Source organism: Lipophrys pholis (assembly GCF_963383615.2).
Source record: "Lipophrys pholis genome assembly, chromosome: 12".
NCBI classification, from domain to species: Eukaryota; Metazoa; Chordata; class Actinopteri; order Blenniiformes; family Blenniidae; genus Lipophrys; species Lipophrys pholis.
In genome coordinates this window covers 21,265,665-21,289,101 of record NC_137641.1, presented here as the reverse complement: position 1 = coordinate 21,289,101, position 23,437 = coordinate 21,265,665, and the positions used below count along the sequence as shown (strand labels likewise).

The window sequence follows — 23,437 nt, the reverse complement described above, 5'->3', positions numbered from 1 at the left end:
GACCAGAGTCAATCAGCTCAGGATGACGCCTGTCCATCTCTAAAAGCGCCAACCATGGAACCCGACAATGAGAACTGAACCTCAGCGCAGTTGCAGGAGTTGGCCTGGTTTTATGAATCCTGTATTCTTTGGATGACTAGGCAACATGTGAGTCACTTACCTGGGGAACACATAGAGCACTAAGATGCGGGGGAGGGGGGTGCTGTGCGATGCTTTGGACAATGTTCAGCTGGAAAACCATTGAACCTGCCATCTATTTGACATGAACCGCCTCTTAAGCACTGGTGCAAACTACATAATGAAAACCATCCTGCAGCAGGGCAATGCACATTAGTGAACTGAAACAGGTCACGAATGGTTTGAAGTAACAGAGTGTTGCCTCAACACTCCTCAGATCTCAACCGAATTGAGCATCTGTGGGATGTGCTGGACAAACAAGTCAAATCCATGGAGGACTGTGCTGTTGGGCAAGTGGTCATGATGTTATGGCTGATAGTTGCACATGCCACTAAAATGTTTCAGACGGAGAATGAAAGAGCCAAAGGTGCGTTGTTTCCAGATGAGTCTGCTACAGGGCAAACCCAGACAAAAAGAACATTTCCTATTTTTCTAAGAAAATTGATTCATCAGTGGACATTTTAGGTAATTTTTGTAAACTTCTGTTTCAAGCATCATTACTTATTTACACAGTGTAACCCAGTTTTTGCAGCGTCCACATAGTTGCATAATTTGTAATAAGTAATACACATTTAAATAAACTTTTGTGGGAAATGTATTACATAATCTGTGTCGGTTTTAATTGGAAGTTAAATAAATCTCAAAACCAGGGCTTCATTTCTTGAAATGGGGTTTTGTCTGCTGCTTGTGTTTTCAAGAAGCAAAACCAAATAAAAACATTTCAAGCCTGCAGTTTTGTTGAAGCCCAAACCACGTACTTGAAGAACAAATAGCAGGCACACTGGTCTCATTATGTGCTATTATGGATTCATTATGTTCTTTCTTTCCATTGTTGATCATTTAAGAAGCCTTCTTTTTGTCCGTAACCCACATATCATATCAACCAGTTAAAAAACATGCAGTAATGAGAGCAGCTGTGAGGATTAAGGCAGGACTTACTGCATTGGTGACTTCGATGTCGTAGACCCTCTGAAAGGAAACTCGGTCAAAGAAAACCAACTTCCCATGTCCCTCATCCTTCTTCACTGATGTCCCCGTTACGAGGAGCTTGTCATCTGGGCTGAAACAGCAGTCAGTCCTGAGAGGGGGAATTACACAACATCAACTCATAATCCTCGCATGGGGACTCATATTTGGAGCAGCAAACAGGCAGATTTTCAGTACGATGACAGTTGAGAAAACTCACATGGAAAAGTAGTTGGTAAGTCCTGTCGCTACATGTACAGGCTTCCTGAAGTTACGTATATCCCATGTCTTCAGCGTGTCATCACCTAAAGAGGAATCGTTGGAAGGCCACAGGTAAATGACAAATTATGAGTTTTCTGCTATGAAAAGTCCCTGCAATACCACCTTTGTCTGAGCAGACAGAAGTTCTCTCAGATTTATTTTATATTTACACGACAGAATTATGCTGGGTGAAGGACTCTTACGCAGAGTTATTCCTGTTTATGTCTGAGATAAAAACCTCTGGACTAGATTTAATACCTAGAAGAAACTGATGTTATTCTGTGTATATTTCTTTGGAGTCATCGGTATTCGGTTTGAGATGGCCTCTGTTCCTTTGAAAAGTCAGGAATAGAATAGCCATTTCTTCGCATCCAGTTTAAACGGGAATCTAAAATTGTTAGATATATAAATAGTAGATAGTTATATAGATAAATAGGATAACTCAGAAGTGCCTGTCCATATTGCGAGTTACATTTCTCTGGATTTATTCTCATGGTTACCTTGCTAATCATATTTTTCGTCAACGAAACATAACATCTTTTCTTCACGTGTCATATTTGTCATCCTCAACTGAAATATCAGGAGCTGTGTGAAGGAATGTGTGCGGTTCAGCGCCATCAAAAATAAAATTGGCTATTCTTTCTGATATGGACCGCATGTGCAACAGCTGAGTGTAAGATAAAGCTATCGTCTGTTGCTCACCCCCACGTGATGCGAGAGTGGTTCCATCGTAGGAGAAGGCGAGGCAAGAAGTGTCTGATCCTGGAGTGTGGGCTTGCCGACAGTGGAACTTTGTGTGAACCTGCAAGGAAAATGAGAATATAATGCATAACCACGTTGATTTATAAAGACCCTGCCGTTTCAATAAAAACATTTAGCCATGGGAATTATTGACTATTAATATCAGAAAAGAGGTTTTGTAATGTTCTGCTGCACAAAACAGCTCACACTTGGCTTCAGCAGTCTGGTCTGTGGCTACAGAAACAAAAAGTCCTTTTTATTCTCTCGTTTGAAAACTACACACGGTTTCCATTTCGGCCATATAATATATTTGACTACGAAGCCCACGAGAACTCATGAAATACTAGCAACTTAACACAAGGTACCCACCCACCACACTCTTTAGCAAGACTAAAACACAGACATTTATCTTGGCACTCGGTTCGGTGCCTGATTGACAGATGGCTTTTTTTGATTTTTCCTACCTGAAAAAAAAACAACCCGGTATTATAATATTCCTTCTGTGCCCAGTTTACCAGCCAAAAACACATAAAACAGCCAAGACTATCAGCAGCCACGAGCGAGCACCACCCGTTTTGATTCCTTGGCCAGATAAGCCCGGCTTAACAGCGACCAACAACCACCAGGTTTAATCAGAAAAATATGGCAATTTTGGATGATAAACAGCATCGATAGCAATAACTGGGTGGAGAAAAAAAAGGTGAACTGAAAAGTAAGCCCTGAAGGTATGTTCAATTCTGAAGACGAGACGGTATCATCAAGTTGATCCTCTTTGGTTATGAAACAATAGGAAGCTCGATATAAAAGCAGATATAGCACACACAGCAGTGAGGTAGTGCTTTAACCAAATCATGTGTATAATTCTGCCCTTGTGACCGTTTAGCCGCAATGTTTCTATATACAGTATGAGAATGTGATCTTACTCAGCCTGTCTGTGATGATCAGCATGCATCACTGAAAACCAAGTAGGCTAAGTGACATTTCATCTGAGGTCGTTGTATAGAGGTGAGGAAAGACTGATTACAAAAGCCAGAGCAGATATAATCGCATCTTCACAGAGTGTAGACAGATAAATCTCAAATAATTGGATAAAGGAAATTTAATATTTCAAAATATGCCTAATAATTAGCCCCAGTCAATTCAGCCGTCTACAGTAACCTCTCATCTTAACAGCTGTTTCCAAGATGGTCTGCTCTCTCATGTGCCTCTTCAGTGCTCACCAAATAAACTCTGTACTACTATAATGCACTAAGTGTGTGCCAAGTCTGCAGCTTGAGACTGGAAACAATCCAGCTGAACAGCAACTTACTGTAGATACACCAAACTATGTCAGGATACCAAGCAATAAGACAGTTTCACATCATCTTACTTGCTTTATTTTTATCAACCAGGGATCAATATTTAATAAATTGTTGATAAATCAAGAACTGATTTTTTAAATACAACAATCTGCATTTTTTTCAGGCATACATGTAGGCCAAATTCATTTTTAGTTTGAGGTATAGAAAGGCTCCAAAGTCTAATTTTACCAAAACGTACAGTGAAGCCAAACAATGTAGGTCACACCCGCATGCTTATAAACATACAAGGAACATTCATGTTGGTGTCTTAAGACTTCCACACACAGCACAAATAAAGTAGTTTTCTAAGTTTCTTACTTGACACACTGTGTGAAACATGTTTCACAGACAATTTCTACAAACATTCGTGATAGAATGGGACGATCTCATGGAGGGTTACCATGGCCGAGCAGCTGCATCCAAGCCTGACATCACCAATCGCAATGCAAAGTGTCGGATGCAGTGGTGTAAAGTACACCACCACTGGACTCTAGAATACTAGAGGCATCTTCTTTTGAGCGACCAATCACGCTTCTCCGTCTGGTTAAGCTCAGCCCCTTAAGTTTCAGTGGAAGGAACTCTGAAAACTTCAGCATACAGACATTTTAGACAATTTCATGCTCCAAACTTTGTAGTTTGGAGATAGCCCCTTCCTGGTCCAACATGACTGAGCACCATTGCACACAGCAAAGTCCATAAAGACACGGATGAGCCAGTTTGGTGTTGAAAAACTTGACTGCCCTGCACTTAAGAGTCCTGACCTCAACCCGTTAAAACACTTTTTGGATGAATTAGAGCAGAGACTGCGAGCCAGGCCTTCTCATCCCACATCAGTGTCTGACCTTAAGAATGCCCTTCTGGAAGATTTCTCCAAAATTCTCATAAAGTCCCTTTCTAAGTCTTGTGGAAAGCTGTCCGGGAAAAGTTGAAGCTGTTGTAGCTACAAAGAGTAGACCAACATCATATTAAATCTTAGGGTTTAGTAATGGGATGTCACTCAGGTGTGTGAAGGCAGGCATACAAATACTTTTTAAATATAGTGTAGATCCATTTATAAGAACAGTTACAACAGTTGTAGACTATATTTAAGGACTTTTTGTAGGCTATGGTTCCTAAGAGTCAAAAATAATATCATATAATGTAAAACAAATAATTATATATATATATATATATATATATAAAGTGAAAATTACTAGTTTGATTGGGACAAACATTGTGTAGTGGGAGAATTGACATATTGCAGTTCAAACTTTGATGGGGGGGCTCATCCTCCCACACTTTGAAAACACTTGATCTAACAAATAGCCCTAAAGGCATTGATTTACAAATTAAAAGATGCAGATGGTCACCACGTTTCAGCAAATGTTTGTCATTTTCACCACAGAAACTGAATCATTCATTAATACTCTCATAGGATTTTTAGGTATTAAGTGTTCGTCACCTAATATTTTATTTTCAGCATCGACAGAAATGCTTTGTCGCGTTGAAAGTTCTCGGCTTCCTCCCACGTACAATTCCCAGCGCCTTAGTATTCACCTGACCCAAGTACACAGATCATTACTTGATGCTGGTGAAGCAAGAGTTTGAGAAGTAGGCTTTCGAACTCTCAAACAAACATAACCTCGGTTTATACGGCTACATTTTCATTAATTCTCAACGGAATGCAAATAAATCAGTGAAAAGAGAATTGCTGCAACGCTGGCGTTTCACCAAAGAAAGGTGGATGAGGAATTTGAAGTGAGCACGGTGTGGAAGACAGATAAGATAAAGAAATATAGAGAAAAGCTGGCAAAAATTGCAGGAGAGAGTGGAGCGTGAGGTGAATGAGTGATGTGCTCTGGTGATAACAGAAGGGAAACGAGGCCATACTTCACTTCCAAAGTAAGTGGAGGGAAGCTATTAACTTGCACGAGACAGATAACACTGTTACCTTGGACTGGAGATAACAGGGATTACACTTTTTCAGGCCTTGGCCATTTAGTCTGCATGGCCTCTGTGGGATAATTTTATGCTCGCCTTCATCACTTGACTCACAGATTACGTCCGACTCAAGTCCACTCTTCTCATTTGTTATCTTTGAATATCGTCCTATTCTTTTATTTGCTGCTTTTAAATAGAAAAATAAAAGTGAAGAGGTCAAATTAACACAGGCACATTTTTTTTAATCTTAACAGCATGTTCATTCAGCCTAGTCAGCAGCAGGTTAAGTATAATGTGTGACACTTTACTTCTGCATACACAGTGACCTCTGTCGCTTCTGTATTTGGTGCCAATCTTCAGTGTGGATGCATCCATGCATGATTGACAAAAAGGTTGAGGGGACTCAACAGGATATAAACAGGAGGTTGTACAAATTAACACAATTAAGTAATTATCTTTGCATATTGCATTCTCCATCCTATGTTTAAAAAAAAAAAAAAAAAGGAGCGCTGCAGGGTGTGAATATACGACACTAAATCTGGAACTATTACACTATTGATGCCGTGCAAGAGGAAGGTGATGAAATCTGTCCTTGCATAACATCAGAGCTCTGGAGACGCTCTTCTGCCTCTCCAAATCAACCTGTCCCATGACCCCCACTTGCATATTTCACACCACACTCAACAGTTTGAGTCGACTAATAAACTCAGTTATGAGTTCTTGTCTGACATGTGAATCATTCCACAAAGTTTCCACCCTCACCTTCTCATCTGACATCTTCCTTTGAGATTAACACCATCTGCTGTGAACACGTGGTGGGTTTCGACCGTCTCTAGGGTCTGCTTTCTTTAAACTCAAGAGAATTGTTCCTTTGTATGATAAGAAATATGTCGTTGCCATACTGGCGAACAAACAAACAGATGATGCAAAACACTGCTCAACTCTGGAATACATTATGCGAGGAAAAACAGAGAAAAGAATATAAAAGGGGTCTGTCAAAACATTAACCTTCAAACATGTAGAAGTACAACGCACAAGGTTACACGAAATAATACATATTTATACTTAACAGCAAACTGTGAAAAGTTCACATTTTATAGTCAGTTTGTAGTTATTCTAGCTGTTTATTGCCGACATACGCCCACTTCATCTATTTCTAGATCATATACCGTCGTTGTGAAAGCTTGAGTGTTTACTATCCTGATGTTGGCTGGCATTGGTAGATGCCATGGTGTTTGCTTCCTGTGATAATCTACACAGCCGGCTCATGAAACCAGATTCTCAAACAGTGTTTGAACCTCCTCTCACGCCTTGTGACATCCTCTGTTAGCTATGACCTTCTCCCTGCCCAGCAGTCATCGGGCTGAACGATCACGTAACTCACAAAGTGTTTTTCTGTCAGTATACATCACTTTAAAAAAAACTAAAATAAACTTGTTTTTTATTAGTTTTTTAATTGTCCGCATGCAGCAAGGATGAATGAAAATATACAGCAAAACCAAACTGGGTGAAGAACGATGATTCTGAAATATCCAATGTAAAGGAGGGAGAAGGGTTTAGTCCAGACACTGGCTATAATTTGTGTGCAGGGATCAACCAAGTGATTAGTAAGCGGTTTAGTGGTGTACAGTTAATAAGTTTTTGGTGCAATGGGTGTATCTTTCTTTTCATCTCCAAAGCAAAGCAAAGCCATGAAAGACTGTTTCATGCATGCATACATATGTGCAAGCTCTCGCAGGCACACAGAGCCATAATCAACATCCACACAAATTGGGCAGCAGCAGGACTTGATAAATAGCTGAAGGAACACAGCGTTGGGTTTCATCCTCAGCAAACTATGATAACAATCTACCGCAGCCCCAACTGTTTCAAATAACATTATCTTGAGCGTCAGTGTATAAATGCTGCAAAAACAGTAAATGTCTGCCTCTTCCACACTTTTCAAGTCTGCACACCTGAAAGACATTGCGATGCTCATTTTGCGCAGTCAGTTTAACATCTCACTCTGACCTCTGTTACTGTTTGAGGATCAAGTGGCCAGACCACAGACCTGAACAGCTGCTCTGATCTTTCATGGAAATCAGCAAGTGGTGTTGTTGAGGCGGTGAGTGTCAGGGAATCACACTGGAGTGGAAGTCCAGATCATGTAAAAGTATATCAAAGTAACAGTATTCTTAGTTGCACTTTTCCATAAAACGGTTTATGACATTTTTTTTTTCTGCATGTATTGTTTCCAACTCCTGTTTAAGGCTCAAATCTGGGAACAACAGCAGAAGCTCAGGCTTTCCTTTGTTGGAAAACATCTGTTTAAAGGTCAGTTGGTGACCCCAAATGTAGAAAGGGCGAAATGGGGGAATAATCAAACCAGTTGCCGCACACAGAAACAGCATGCAACTGGACACTCTCAGATACATTGTCAAAGTCAAGAAATAAGTTGTTGGACTAATTCGATTTTTATTTTTAGTGCTTTCTGCACTGACAGGTTCCAGAGAGGTGTTCTGCATACACTGTAACGGCTTATGTAATGCTGGACCGTTTTTATGCATCCTCGTGTTCTTGTTCTTCTTTACGGACGCAAAAGAGAATTTGAGTAAATCATTGCATTTCACTCAATTCCACTGACAATTTTTCACAATCGGTGAAATCACAAAGACATTAATATCATCTAAAGTGCTTAGATTTATTGCAAATCATGTCGCTTGCACAATAGACCACAAGATCATCGGATATTGCATGTTCATAAAATATTCTGCAGCACTACTCACTAGTTTATAGTTAAGCACTAGCCGAATGACCCGCTCTACAATAATCATTCATCCATCCATCTTTTATACCACTCTACCTCACTAAGGGTTGCAGGGGGCTGGAGTCAATCCCAGCCGATCCCAGGTGGGCAGGTCAAAACCCTATCACAATACTTTACCATGATGTGCAAAGCAGGTTATGTCAAATTCATAACTCGTGTACAATAATCTACATGAAACAATCTCTTGTCAGATGCCAATTTTCGTATATTTCACGAGGACAACCTACTCCCTTTACCTGGTCTTCCTCAATCTAATTCATAAATACTGTGACTTGTTTCATAAAGCAGAAAAAAAACCACTTAGCGGACTTTCCTTATATTAGGATCATTCTGGATGATAACCTGGCACAATCATTTGCACTCTTGTGTGAGAGCAATTCATAAAAACTAAAATATAAAAGAAAAAAATGTATATGACTCAAGGAAAAAAAAGGAACAAAAGAGAACAGGATCACCAGGGATTCTGCTTGAAGAAAGAGTTTGAATCATAAGAATGAACTTCTGTTCCAGAAGTGAAAGAACTTTCTTTTTTTAATTTATTGCTTTGCAAGGAAATACATGAGATTTGTAGTTATTAAGAAGGATTACTGTGACAAGGCCACCTTCTTCAGAAAACAAATAAGGATTCTGTGTTATATAATGACAAGACTCCACACTGTGTAGTTGATGAAAACCACCTATTTTTGGGGTTCTGCTTTGAAGCCTGGAAACACGTAAGTTCACCACTGACATCATAACATTCCTCGGATCTCTGTGGTAATGTTTTGGAACGAGGGCTGTGCACCCTAAATGTACCTTGTATCACAGGGTGCACATTACCTGGCAACCATTTAAATGCAGTCTTGTAATTCTGGCACTGAGTCCCTCTGGTCAGAGAATGAACATGCAATCACTCTCTGCAGCAGTCCGCTCAAAGAGACCTACTTGACTCCCATCACAGGATCAATCAACTCATGTCAGGGTTCAAGAACACAATGTGTCATCTTCAATAGCTTCTCTTCAGCCTGAGCTGTGGATCAAGGTCATGTACGAGATTGATCGTGATTGATCTGCCTGCATATTCTGGCCATGAGTAATAGTGGCAAGCAACACAACAGGAGAAATGCCTCATTTGAGGGAGGCAGGGCACAGCAATAAAAGCATGGGGAGGTCAACTCCTTTTTTAGGCTTGTGGCTGAATTGGAGTCAGCAGCACAGGTTGCTGATTAGGGCAGAGGGCACCAACTAAATTCTTGAGCCATTCAGACAGGACAGGCTCCAGTGGTCAGGAAACAGACATGACTATTGTAAGCTGCTATGGGACACAGGGTAAATATTTAGCTTGGAGAAGGAGGGGTAATAAATTTTGAGAGCTTTAACCCAATCGTTACAAACATGCTGCTATGAGCAGCCCAGAGGTGGGATCATGGGTGGGTGGGTGAGAGAGAGAGAGAGAGAGAGAGAGAGAGAGAGAGAGAGAGAGAGAGAGAGAGAGAGAGAGAGAGAGAGAGAGAGAGAGAGAGAGAGAGAGAGAGAGAGAGAGAGAGAGAGAGAGAGAGAGAGAGAGAGAGAGAGAGAGAGAGAGAGAGAGAGAGAGAGAGAGAGAGAGAGAGAGAGAGAGAGAGAGAGAGAGAGAGAGAGAGAGAGAGAAAGTGGGAGTCTATACAGCGTGGGTTCATGAATGCACATGGTAACAATAGGAAAGTTGTTACGGGGCAAAGGAATCCTACAAACCATCTTGTTGGGTGTCCTTTGATTCCAAAGTTCACTCTTGGAGTAATTATCATGTAGCCTACTTCCCATTTGAGTAATCTGGATAAGCCCCTCTGTCCCATCAAGCTGTTCCAACTCACTAACTACAGCTTAATTGTTTGTATCTCTACTCCTATAAGCGAAAACAGAAGTATTCAACCGTGTCCACATATGGCGTTGGACTGACGGCGATAGAGCAGAACAAAGATTTGCGGAAATGTACAGAAAAATAACTTTGTATATGTAATAAAAGCTTTCACACACAGTTGAAATTTGTATTGCGCTGATTGTCTCGGGTGGTTTTAAATAATGCCTTCGTTCGCTTCTCTATCCATTTTACGTTCACCTTTGAGATGGTTTATAGTGTTTTCGAGCTCTCAGGTGGGCAACCGCAAAATATTTTTCACGTTGTATAAAAAGCAACTTGTGAAACTGTGTTTGCAAATGAAATGTTTGTACTCCAACACAATGCTATGCAATCGGCTGACAATACTGGATTTACGAGTGTTGTCGATAGACCCAAACTCCCCCTTCAACTGAACACACATCTCGTTTTTTTCTTTTTCTCCCTTCTTTCCAGCTGGAATCTTGTCTGGGACTGAGAAACGATACAAAACTGCTCAATCTCTCATGCCACTGATCCACAGGAAACAACACTAGCTGCCCAGACACAGATGCAACACTGTGACACCGCTGAAAAGCAAAATTTAGGAGTCGACAGTCAAGCCTGAGCTGACCCAGAAGGTCTATGTGATGAAAGATGGATTATCCAGCCCTGAATGGAAGTCATTTGTTTTCGGGGCGATGATTTGTCAAATAGCTCAAGTGAAAACAGCCAAATAAGCGGGTGCAAAGCATCCCGTGAGCCAAGATCAACTCTTACCTCAACAATGTGAACTTTAATGAAAGGAATGCAGACTTTGATCACCTAATAGTCAAATTAAGTAATTGTGGAAAATGTACAGAGGGTAATTGTGATTTGGGCCTCCCAGCAACCTCCATGCAACAGAACTCAATCATCACACGTCAGGTAATTCACTTACGTAAGCAGACATTTTGAGCCGTGTTAGTTTACCGGCTCTCGGAGTAGCAATGCTGATCTGTCAATAGGTTCCCCATGAAGGTCAAAAACAATCTCAATGACTAATTACAAGAAGCAGCTCAATCTTCTAACATTTTCCTACTGACAAAGTCATGTGAGCATTTCCTTTTTTAAGTAAAATGTTTCAACAACTTCAACAAAATGAGACTGCAGACAGATTATTCATGTCAGCATGTCAACACTGGCATTCTTACAAGGCTGATTTTGGCATGTTGTTATAGCGCGGTCTCTAACATCTGGTTTCTCCTCTCGTCTCCTTCAAGCATCCTTATCAACATTTAGAAATGAAATAATTACATTTTCTTTGACATTCACCTATCGGTTTTCTATGCCACTTTACTAAACATTAGGGTCGTAGGGTTTGATCCTAGATGGCGTGCATCCTGGGCGGGCAGATCACCATTCCATCACAGACAATTGTAGTATTGAAATATTTTGTGAGTATAAGCCGCCATACGGCACGGAAAAGGCTGGTACAACATTAGATGGTACTTTTCAAGAATTTCATTTCAGATTGAATTTTTTTTCTAAATTATATCTAGTTACGTTTTTATCCATCTTGGATCGCTACTATAGACATTTCACTTCAGAAATTGCAATAAAGAAATTTCTGTCTACTTCATTCTTCTCTGCATCAATACTTTGCTTGACATGTAGAAACATTTTGCCGCAGATAACGATAGCTTCATAGACTTGAAGCGGAAAGGTGATATCAATAACGCTTTAGTGTCTTTGGTTTCTCTTCTAGCAACATAAAGTATCTGTGAATTATTTTATCTTAAAAATTTACCAACAAGTACCAGAACCATCTGACATATTATACAACCAGCATTGCACTGCATTATGTACAAGTTGGCTTTACATGGTCAGATACAAATACAAAGTCTGAATCTTTTTGACAGGTTTTCCATCCATCTTATTAAATCATCCTCTCACTCTTCTTAAAACAACTTTTTTTCTAACTACATCACAAATCAAATCAAATAATTCCAATGTATTTATTCGTTCTAACTAAAGTTAAAAATATGGACACTGCGTAAATATTGAAACAGGAGGAGCGCTGAAGAGGGGGTAAAACATGAGAATATTAATCAACAACTTTTGAGAGTGACATCACTAAAAAATGTCTGAATACTGGAAATACAGGGTATTTAAATATTTCCAAACTCATGCATTTTTAAGAAAGGCATTTTGAATCCTGCAGTGTTCGTGAGCTGTTGACCTCTGAGGTCATCCAGTCACAGGCCACATGGGTCAGAGTGTCATGATTCTGCCATGGGAAAACAGACATCCTACATTTACAATGCACATTGCTGTGGTTGGTATTTATGTGTTTCCGGACTCACGCTGAGATTTCGGTCCCAGATCTGAATGGTGCCATCTTGGCAGCCTGCTGCGATGAGCTTCCCGTCGCGGCTGTAGGCGCAGCACGTGGGGATAACCTTCTTCCCCTGGAAGGACCGGGGCTTAAACACAGACTTGTGCTGCTTCTCCGACTGCACGTCCCATGTGCGAACGGTGCTGTAGACAGACAGAGAATTTAATTTATCCTCACTCAACTGACATGGAGCGGTAATAAAACAGCTTTCTGTCGAAATATATTTGATCATTAACGCCACCCGCCACCACAATAAATCACACGGAGAAATACAGTGCGCCCTGGTCATCCTCGTGAACCGCAGGTTATTCAGCTCTGTGCTGCACGGCGAGGAGCTTTGCAAACAGCAGAACAGTACATCAGTCTGACAGGTATGTCTGAAGCCTCCGTGAAATCCTGATTCTCCTCCCTACATCTGTTGAACACATTATACAACCTAAAGCACAGAGAAGACGTTTTAAATTCAAACTTTTCATGTCGTACATTTGGAAGATTTTATTCAAAAATGTCATGGAGTGCAATAAAAGCCCCTCATTTAAACGTCACAGGGTCATCAACACTGAACACATTATAGTTATATGAGATGGCCATTGACTTAAAATTAAAAGAGAGTATATTCATGTATAGCATCAGTAACAAAGTTGAAAGGGAAAAAGTGCAAAAAAAATTGATTGATCAAAGATCCCTGCAGACAAAGAACAGAGTCCCTGTGCAGATTACAACAGGGTGAAACATTCCACCTTTGACCCGACTTGCATGACGTACTGTCAAGAAGCTGTCGGAGCAGCAGATGCCTCATACAGCTTCTTCTGTCCTCATCTAAATTTAAACCTGAACAGCTAATACACATCTGTATCTTCAGCGAGCACATCTTATTCCACTCGCCATTCACCCCTTTCAGAGTTTCTGAGAAATTCTGCCAGGCTGCGCTTGGAAAACAAAATATCAGACAGTATGACAGAACAACAACATGCACAATGTTGACATTAGTGTAAGTTGAACTCAGATGGCTGCCAGTAATGCAAGTCACGAAAAAATGCAGCCTCCCACATTTATTTATTGAAAGACATTACAAGACACAAACAGCCAAACCTCTCGCACACCCACACAACACTCACGGCAGGGCAGACTACATCCAAATGTGTCTGTGACCTGCGGCTTGCCTCGGTGAGCATCTTGGCCTGTGGGTCAAGAGGTCAGCAAAGGAGTGTAAACACACAAGCCGAGCTCCCACTATAACAGCCAGGCAAAGGATTCCTCCGTGGCTGGTTGCAAAGTCACAGACACACACACACACTCAACTGTGTTTGGATAAGTCGAACATTGTGATACAAATGCCAGCTCAAGACATATGGTTTCAGTAAGAGCTGGCAAGGGTCAAATAAAAACTCTGTTTGATCCATAGTTGTGTTTGAATATACAACACCCGCCTGTTACTAACTTTCTGAAAAAAGTCAGGGGAAAAAATAAAATTATATATATATATACACACACGAGTACAAGCTGAATCCTTTTGCATTATACTGTAAGTGTTTACATGAGCGGATTCTTGTCTGATTGTGTAAAGGTGGATGAGAAAACAGCGATAGCCACACAGACTGGATGACAAAGAGGTCCACCTGCTGCCTCACGCAGACATCTCTGTTTTGTTTACAGAAACCTGTGGGCGTCTGTCAAGCCATTAAAAACAACCTTTCGCATTGCACGCAGAACCCGGAGTGCTGTCTATCGCAAGGGCTCTTTCCAAAACATGAGCGTGCTTTGCCGTCAGAAGCGACATAGCAGAGGGGTTGGAGTCATTCAATGTTGAGCCAACCACGGCTGCTGGTTAAAGTCTGCACACCCTCAGGGTGAGACAATCGGGACATTTACATTTACTTGACATACACTTGTAGCTGAACTAAGCCATTTAAGTAGACTATGGTCTTCGTCGTAACATACATGCAAGGGGATGTTCTCGATGCATTGTTGAAATCTGTCACGTAAGCAAGGATATGCACTGCTTCAGCTCGTCAGTTTTGGGCCATTTCATGTTCACCTACAACAACAGACTTCAATAATAGTCAATAGCAAGCTCGGGCATTAGCAACCCAGAAGCATCTGTTTGAGCTTCTCTTCAACTTTAACCCATCCCGAGGCAGCAGTGGGCAAACCTCCAATCACAAGAGAAGCACATCCCATTCCAGTCCACTTGCTCTGTGTAGGAATAGTATGACTATTCATTGCATTATCTGAAGTTTACAGAGATATTTTGACTAAAAATTTAGCCAGGCTAATGCAAGGATTCAGTGTCGTAAAAACGTAGTGACTCAATAAGGCAGGAAACTGTTGGCTTTAATATGACTTATGAGTTGTTCACAGTTATGACATTTAGTCCAGTTAAAGACAAGTCTCGTATGATTGCTGCATTTATGCAGTCCAGTTGTGGCAAGTGGGGCAAGTCAAAAGTAGGTCAGGATGTAAGGTGGCAAACATACTCTGGTGCCACCGTTTATCTTAATTCATTCAGATAATAGAGGAATTCCTGCTCCCGTTTTGATGAATTTATACATTTATCAGCTGTTGGTGAGAATCCCACGACAATAATCCACATCTTGCACTTAGTGCAGCACTGTTGTGGAACGTTTGTTGCAGTATAAATGTCACAGCAGCAGCCGGGCATGTGTTTTGTTTACATTACTTGGTACAATATTAATGACAACACACCAGGCCAAGTGCAAACTTTTCTTCTTCTTTTTGTTTTGCAACCTAAATCCAGACCAGGAAACTGCACTACTGAGAGCACTGCCTCTCCCTAAAATAATTTCATTGTAAAAGCTTTACAACCCCCATCAGAGTCACAAAACTTTAAAGAAGCAATCACTTCAGAAAAGGCCTTTTGCGGTTTTGATCTTCAAAAAGTCTGAGGAGGTAGTTGTTTTTGGAACGGCAATGAAAAAGAACACAGAAAATTCAGATGCGACATGGAAAAAAAGAAAAGGGGTAAAAACATGAGGGTGTGATATACCTTTGTTGTTTCCTCTTTCTCAAAGCCCTGTTTTCCCTTCAATCAGCAGTGCCTTTTTCTTGTATAAACGCTTCAGAGACAGAGAAGTGAATGTAATAAAATGAGACCTATACAACCTCAGTCATGCATGTGCACTTTACGAGGTAGCGTCGTCGTTCACACATCAACTGAGGAGTGACAACTACCCCGGCTCCAGATTTTATCTGTCTGTTGGGTTATGGGCCTGGTGGGGGTGATGGTTGCTAGGATCACTTTCCCAGATGATGAGATAAGGGAAAAAGAAAAGAAAGGTGATTACTTAGTATAAGGTTGTTTATTGGTGGAATTCCACTGATAGCTGTGTAGCCTGATGACTGCTTGACTGACTAACTGGGACTCTGCTATGAGAAGGAAGGATTAGGAGGGGAAGATGCTCCATCTTCCATCACAGCAGAACAAGATAAAGTGGGGGGGGGGGGGGGTAAGAGAGGGGATTTGCGAGAAGGCGCGCACTCACACATACAACACACACTTGCACTCAGGCAAAGAAGCCAAAGAGGAAACACTGTGGTCTAAGCGCAGATGGACTGTGGGTACACTGACAGGCTGATTCACTAAATTTTCACAGCATTATAAGCCTGGCTCATTGCGAGCAGGTCAAACTGAAAAAAATTAAATATAATCTTTAAGAAGGCAGAGGGGGGGGGGGGACCACACACTACAGGTACAAAAAAAAAAAACAATCAAGAATTTTGACTTTAGCTTCATGACAGCTTTTCAGATTTAATCAGGAGACCACATGATAAGATGTCCTACCATCTGTAAGGATGTTGCCTGATAAGAAAACACACAAACTGCATTCAAAGTTCACACACTAAAGAACTGCTGTCAGTCAGAAATTCAGCCATGAATGTAAATTAGAACAAGTATGCTCCTTAAATGTATGGTATGTGCATTCTTGGGCAAGATATGGAACGTTTGCAGTGTAAAGTGGGAAACAGTTGGAGATCTGCTGGACTGTGGATGAACCTGATCCAACTGTGTGAATCACCCCGACATGCTCGCACACATGTTGTGGTGCCTGTCTACAGGCTTCCTCCCTGTTTTTGTCATGCAGATCATACTTAATAACCCGGCAGTAATGCCCTTTTCCTCACAACATCCACAGTAAGCCATCGGCGAGCATTTGCGAGAGCACAGGAAAACTGACGACCTACTTACTCGATTTGTATGGTAGATATGATCAATGAAGACACGCAGGATACAAAAGCTGAGACAGGGAGAAACTGTGACTCATAAAAAGTGAGAGAAAAAAAATTTGCTTATAGCACAGGTGCTCGGTGCTCCCGTTGGAGAAAAAATTTCCACAATTTATCCGTGCAGAAAATCACAAATCTGCTTTTCATTTGTGTGCATGCTCTCCAGAGAGATTTCCTCAATATGACACGTCTCAAATTATGTGTTTGGTTTCAGCACATGACCAAGACAAATAATTTGTTCCTGGGCAGCAGAAGGACCTGCCGTGTTGTCCTCTGGGTCTCTCTCTCTCTCTCTCTCCATACAGCTACACATCGCAGTCCAGCTGCAGCTCTGACAGCGGGCCAGCAGGAAGGGAATCCCTGGCATTCGAAGCTCCTAGAAACATTCCTCAAATTGTGTGTATTTTGTGTGTACACATGCACAAGTGTGCCTCAAGACTCCACACAACCAACATGTGGGTCCCATTAGAAAGTCGCAGTTTGTCCTCTCCTCCGCTCCACAGGCTGAATTTTCAATCGCAAAAAAAAAAAGAAAAAAAGAAAAAGAGCCTTACATGAATCTTTTAACGTTCTCAAGAGAACAACAACACAAGCTTGTCTTTAAAGAAACTAATGTAAATGTTTTCTTGATGTAGGAGTTTATTAAGCATTTTACATTGTACAGCTTGTTAACTTTGAACAGAAACCACCTTTTTTATGCTGCAAGATGTTGCTCATTAGAAAATGCTTGCAGCTCTTAAAATTCATCAGCGGCACGAAGTGAAAGCCACGCTTTACTTCATGTTCAGAACAGCAACTGAAATCTCTAGCTACCACTTTCTGAAAAATAAATTTGTGGTTTTCTTTTGAACTGTTGTTCACTCTGTCAGACTTAGTTTGACTCAGTCGAAGTCGCTTGAAACTCAAATAGGAATTTGGGCTTCCTTGGATCAAACAAAAACAGTGTTTGGAAACTTTCAGTATTGCGAACTCTTAAACAGGATGACATAAGAAAGCAAAATTTTGACACGTTCAACCCGTCCAAGCAGAAATATTTTTCGCCCTCATTCAGTCCTTGGTTCGTGTTAACAATCCCCACCACCCTGCTGCTGTATTATTTAAGTATTTCATCAGCACTTCCCTCTCATCCACTTCCTCCCAGGGAGAAATAAAAGTCTGGTTTAGTGAAATCATTCAAGGAACTGGTAGGCAGCTCTATGAATGAGATTCCACGCAACTGGGGGGGGGGGGGGGGGGGTCCTTAATGAAGAGACTGGGCGGTCCAGTGATCATGCTTAACAACCTATTCAAACAAACACAGAAAGGGGTTTCAAACTAGACTCAAGCCCTATAAAAGCCTGGATGTTGTTCTGATGTTGTAGGACAGAGAGCCAGAAGCAGACACCCGCTAGCACTGTGGGCCAACCGCTGGTACATTATCAACAGATCCTCTGAAAACAACGTGGCCTCTTTGCACAATCTATACTCACTGAAAGGATGAGGTCCAAGTGGATGGATACAACATGATGTGTGCAGGGACAAAAGGATGGGAACCTTAATTACCCATCCATAACGAATGGCACATAAATTCAATAATCAATGTTGACTGAAAGCAGACTGCTCCAACTCTAAAGCGTAAATGAATGACGGCACAACAATACCACAGGCCTTCACTAAATCCTGTATTTATGTAGACACACATATCATCCGGATGACATCTAAATAGAGTATTCAAATAAAAATTGGTGATAATCGAGAGGAACAACCACTAAGCCCGGAAAATCTATTGTTTCAGTCACATCTGTGACTTCGACAATAATTCATTTATTAGTGGATCCCAAGAATTGCTTGAGCAATGTAAAAAATATGCCTCTTTAAATAATGAAAAGTGTGTAAGTTGAAAAAAAGAACTAAGCTCTACAACTTTCTAATAATCACAAACAAGCAAATGTATCAAACGAATTAAACAACACCGGCAATAAAGAGGGATATGTGATTGAAGAAGTTAAATATTTAAGGCCTTCTGGATAGCTCATCTTCACAGAAAATTACCAACGAGTCGACGAAGGTAAAACGCAGCATTGTCATTTCAACAAACCATCAAATGCACAAACTCTTCCCTGGATAAATCTATATAAGCAGCCCTTTTGATTCTTTCCTCCTTCTGTCACTGCCTTTCTAAGACTCGCTGTGCTGACCTGCTCTGCCTGTGAACGGCTCCCTGGGCTCCTGTGAGTTGGCAAGGGGGCAACACCCAACGTTAACGTGCCAGGGGAGGATTTCCAGAGCCTCAATAAGAGCGAAGTAAACCAACCTCCACATCTGGGAGAGCAGCGGCGATGGTAAACAGTGGGCTGTGGCCGAGCCCACAAAGCTATCAACTTGTTTTTCACTTAATGATGATAGCGCTGAATTTCTGCACTGCTGCCTGTCACACAGACTGATCACTGGGCCACAGCTCGGGAACGTGTGTGCTCCCACAAACAGTACCCCACACCTACACACAGGTCAAACATGGAGCCACACGGGTCTTCTGCTCTTTTTAAATAGAAAGTATATGATAAAGAATGACATCTTCTGATCTGCTGCACATCGGTCTGAATGAAATCACCATATACAAGCAAGGTGTTGCATTTGGACCACATCCAACACACATGCACCGTGTGTCAACGTGCCATACAGAGGAAGCCTCCGTTTTCTAGAGGAAAGGTTTAGACTGGGAGCAAAGAAAGTGTCTTCAATAAGAATACTACTTTAACAAAGACGAGTGACTTTGCAGCTAAAGATGAAAATGTTTGACGAGATACTAAAAAAACAGAAGAGGTGACTTGAACATCAGATTTCTAAAACATAAGATAAACGGAAGTTTGGTTGTACACGCATTTCTCCCTGCATAATGTGGCACTTTAAGGGTACCAAAACAGCTAAATATATCATTACCAAGCCAGCACTTAATCAGAAATCCTATGTACAAACCCAGTACAACATCAGGGCATTGGGCAATTCACTGTACGAAATATAGTGAAATAGGAATAGCAATCACAGCAATATGTGGGCACCATGCAATTTATTAAATGATGTAATATAGTTCAGCACAATAACATCTTAAATCCAAATAGCTGTATTGTCCTCTATGCCCTTACATTTCCTCCTGCTACAGTTGTATACAGTTAAATTTGTTGTATTTCATTGTTCCATTTTTATATAGCTGGCATAGACCTGCTCAGGGACTGAAGATGTGAATTAGTTCCAACAATCATTTTGCATGTGTACATGTGTGGCGGGGTTATATGTTGAACGACATGCACTGTCCCTTTTATAAACCAATTATCAATGAAAACTTACTTAAATCTCACACACACGGACAGATTAAGAACTATTTCTCCATGTCTCAAATATAAAGTTTAAGCATGTTCCTATAACACGCAACTCAATGAATTCAGTGTTCCAGGGGGCTATACACAGTACTTCATTAAGACTTACCCATCGTTGGAGCAGGTCATGAACTCTTGTTTCATCTTAGGGTGCCAGTCGCCACAGTTTAGCATCGCTGTATGCCCCTAAAAAGAGCACAGAGTGAAAATGAATAAAATTATATTTTAATTTCTCGGTGGTCGGATCCTGCAACAACTTATTTGTCTCTCTGAAGCGCTGAACACACACCAGTGTATTTACATCCTGCTTAATCTAGGGCCAGTCAGTGTTGACAGTCTCCCCACAAGTGTTTTCAAACTCACTTGATATTTAGTGAGTGCTCGAAGTTGCAGCCAGTGAGAGTTTATGGAAACTTACGAGGAGAAATGTTGCCAGAAGAATTAAAAAAAACTAAACAATGAAAGTAAACTCATGAAGGCATGTTTTGCAGTCTTACACACAAATAATATGAAGACAGATGTGATCCTCCATCGTTAGTTTTTTTTATGTCATACCACTTCATGGGTGCGATTACATTTTTGTGATGGCGCATTATCTGCAGTGTGTATTGAAAACTGCAAATGAAACATGCAATTTTTACACGTGGCTGTATACACACCAACTATCTAAAATCATCTGTATTCACCAAGCGCGCTGTGAGGAAATTATACTTAATTTCAGCATATTGTAACACTGACTTCTACCTGCCTCGACATAGACCTGGCCTTAAAACTGAGTCAGTGAACTCTGAGGGTGTGCAGCACTCTGTGTCACAGCTTCAAACAGTGAACTCCTCGCGGCGTAACTTTTAGCCATTTCCTCTGCTGGAGTAGTCGTGCGGAGAATTACTCATAACAAATGACTTCAAAGCGGGATAACCCAAAGAGAGGCCTCCCCGTCTACGAGGCCGGAGAGGAACACTTCAGTGCGCCGCAGCGAGCGCTTCAGACATGACATACCGCTCTCTGACAGGATGCTTAGGGAAGCATGAGCAGAAGTTGACCAAATGATATCGGTATGTGTGGATCAGGAAGAGGGCTGACCTGTTCACTGTCAAAATACTTTAAACATGCCACTTTAATAATTGATTGAGTGGAACTACCTACGCCATGCTGTTTTATGACTAAATGGAATTAGAAATTGCTAAGCTGTTAAATTTTAGGGTAGAAAATACACACTCACTACGTGATGAGGCTAAAGCTCAAATGGGCTGTGAGTGGTCCGGCTGCTCGCCTGCTCGAGGAATAGCGTGAAAATAAACGACATTCTTCACAAGAGCTTCACGGTGAAGGCGAAAGGGACGCTGCCTTTCCTAAACAAAACGATTCCTCTTCCTCAACGGGTTGAGACAGCAAATGACTAAGAGGAAACAGACTGATCGTCAAACCCACACAGTAAACACAAGAGCACGTTAATGACAAACAGAACCATGACAAGAACCCTCCCTGACAACAAAACCCAGTAACTGGGAACAATTGAAACACATCGTGTTTGTTATTATTACAATTGCCATTAGCAGATGCTCGGTAGGTCAATAAATGTATCAAATTTCCATTAATAAATGCAGGAACAATCCGATGACTGATCAATCATCTAATAGACTGGAAAGTTGAGATGGGTGGCTAATCATTCCGACTACCTGAAGAAGATTTTGGTCATGGGAACGCTAAATTTCTTCCAGTTTCAGCTTTGTTGTTGTGGTTATTTTCTCATCTTACTTTGTTTAGACATTTCTGAACTTTATACCATTGTTTAGGCAAGACAAGCAGATGACTATGAAAATTATGTTAAAGATGTTCACTATTGTCCTGGATACTATGACTAGAACTGCAAAACAAAATCAAATAAAGAAATTTTAAAAATCTACATCTATATGAAGGGCTCTGTTTTACACATCACATAGCACAAGGTGCAAAGCCGTTGCTGAGAAATAAGTGTGCCACCGAAGGCAGAGTGGAAGGGAAGGTCTAAATTATCACATGGGGCACAGCTAATCGACTAAGACACTGTCAGCAGGCCAAAACATTGAACCCAGCTCCTCCATCAGCTCCAGATGGGACTGAGCAGGACAAGAATGTAGGACATCCAGGAAAACTCTACTGGCAATCAATGGGCCTTCACTTCAAGTCATTCATATGGGTGGTATATAAACTCCGTCCAAATACACCCCATCTGGCACAGATGCTTACTGACCACAGTGTGGTTTCTTAAACACAGTAAAACCCAAACATGGACACTTAATTAAGATCCTTCTTTGTAGATGCAGGTATATTAAAGAAACGAATTTCCACAGTCCTGAAAGCATGTGGAGATCCTGTCCCACAGAGACTGCCTCCAGTGGTCACACAGCTCAGAGAATTATCCTCACATACAAAAGCAGAGCCGCTACACCTTGCTACCATTAGGCGTTGGCAGGGTGGACCCACAGAGCAGAAGAGCAGATGATCCCATCCTTGTTTACTATTAGTAGTCACTCTGGGCACACTGATGTTGCTATGTAAGGGAAACAAAAACCATTGTAATTCTTTTTTTTCTTTTTTTTTTTGTTCCCCAATATTAAATCCAGATAATTGCAACTCGGCTCTTGTTTCTAGTTTTGTTCAAAGAGCATGATTTCATTTTTGAAATAAAATTGTGGGAATCAAAGAACATGTGTCATATCAAAGTCAAACCTGACAACACATTCAGACAGCTTTTTTAAAAAAGGCCCAACCAGGTTTGACAATCTTACTTACGAGATAGAATTAGGTGAAATCCCTACTTAAGTTGTCTATTGAACATGACAACAACACAAGTTTTTGTTCAAACGTGAGAATATTCACCTGCTGTTTCTGGTAAACTCACTTTTCCTTTCTTTTTTAACGGAGAAATTGTAAACGGCAAGCAAAGAAAACTAGGTGCATCTTCACCGATCACACTAATTCTACACACAAAGAATTTCAGCTTCTTCCCTCCCTCCAAAGCGATACAGAAGCATCTTTGTTCCAGCTTCCATTGTTCAAATCTTTCTATTTATTTAATGAAGTACGTATTTGCTAAGGCCTTTATGTGGTTTTCCTGTGGCAAGTTTTGATTTTATTAAAGTTTCTTTGGGGAGTTGTGGTCCAATGGAGGGAAAAACATCTTGTTTCTCATTATGCGAGTGTGAATATTGTCAGAAATATCTTGCATTTTAGTAAATCCATATACCTGCTCTCAATAACTCCTCCATAAGCAAAAACTAAATTGAAATTCAACAAATTGAAAAGGTCTAAATCTGTCTTTTTAACCTGTCTGATTAGCTTAATATTTCATCATTATTGTACTCTGGAACACCAAGTAATTATTTCAGTCATTTAAAAGTATGACCGAAGCTGGACAAAGCAGAATTATAAGTA

At 40.9% G+C, this 23,437-nt stretch overlaps 1 protein-coding gene across 1 annotated transcript in view; it reads right to left on the bottom strand.

The window, feature by feature from the left end:
- The window catches only part of wdr70 (WD repeat domain 70), a 42,810-nt gene that overhangs the window by 14,650 nt on the left and 4,723 nt on the right, over positions 1 to 23,437 (bottom strand). The window contains exons 9-13 of the mRNA XM_080476869.1: positions 20,130 to 20,206; positions 12,391 to 12,565; positions 2,107 to 2,206; positions 1,364 to 1,448; positions 1,117 to 1,255 (exon numbers count right to left, since the gene is read on the bottom strand). Of these exons, the coding sequence (XP_080332995.1) occupies positions 1,117 to 1,255; positions 1,364 to 1,448; positions 2,107 to 2,206; positions 12,391 to 12,565; positions 20,130 to 20,206 (576 nt within the window). The remainder of the gene's footprint in view (positions 1 to 1,116; positions 1,256 to 1,363; positions 1,449 to 2,106; positions 2,207 to 12,390; positions 12,566 to 20,129; positions 20,207 to 23,437) is intronic.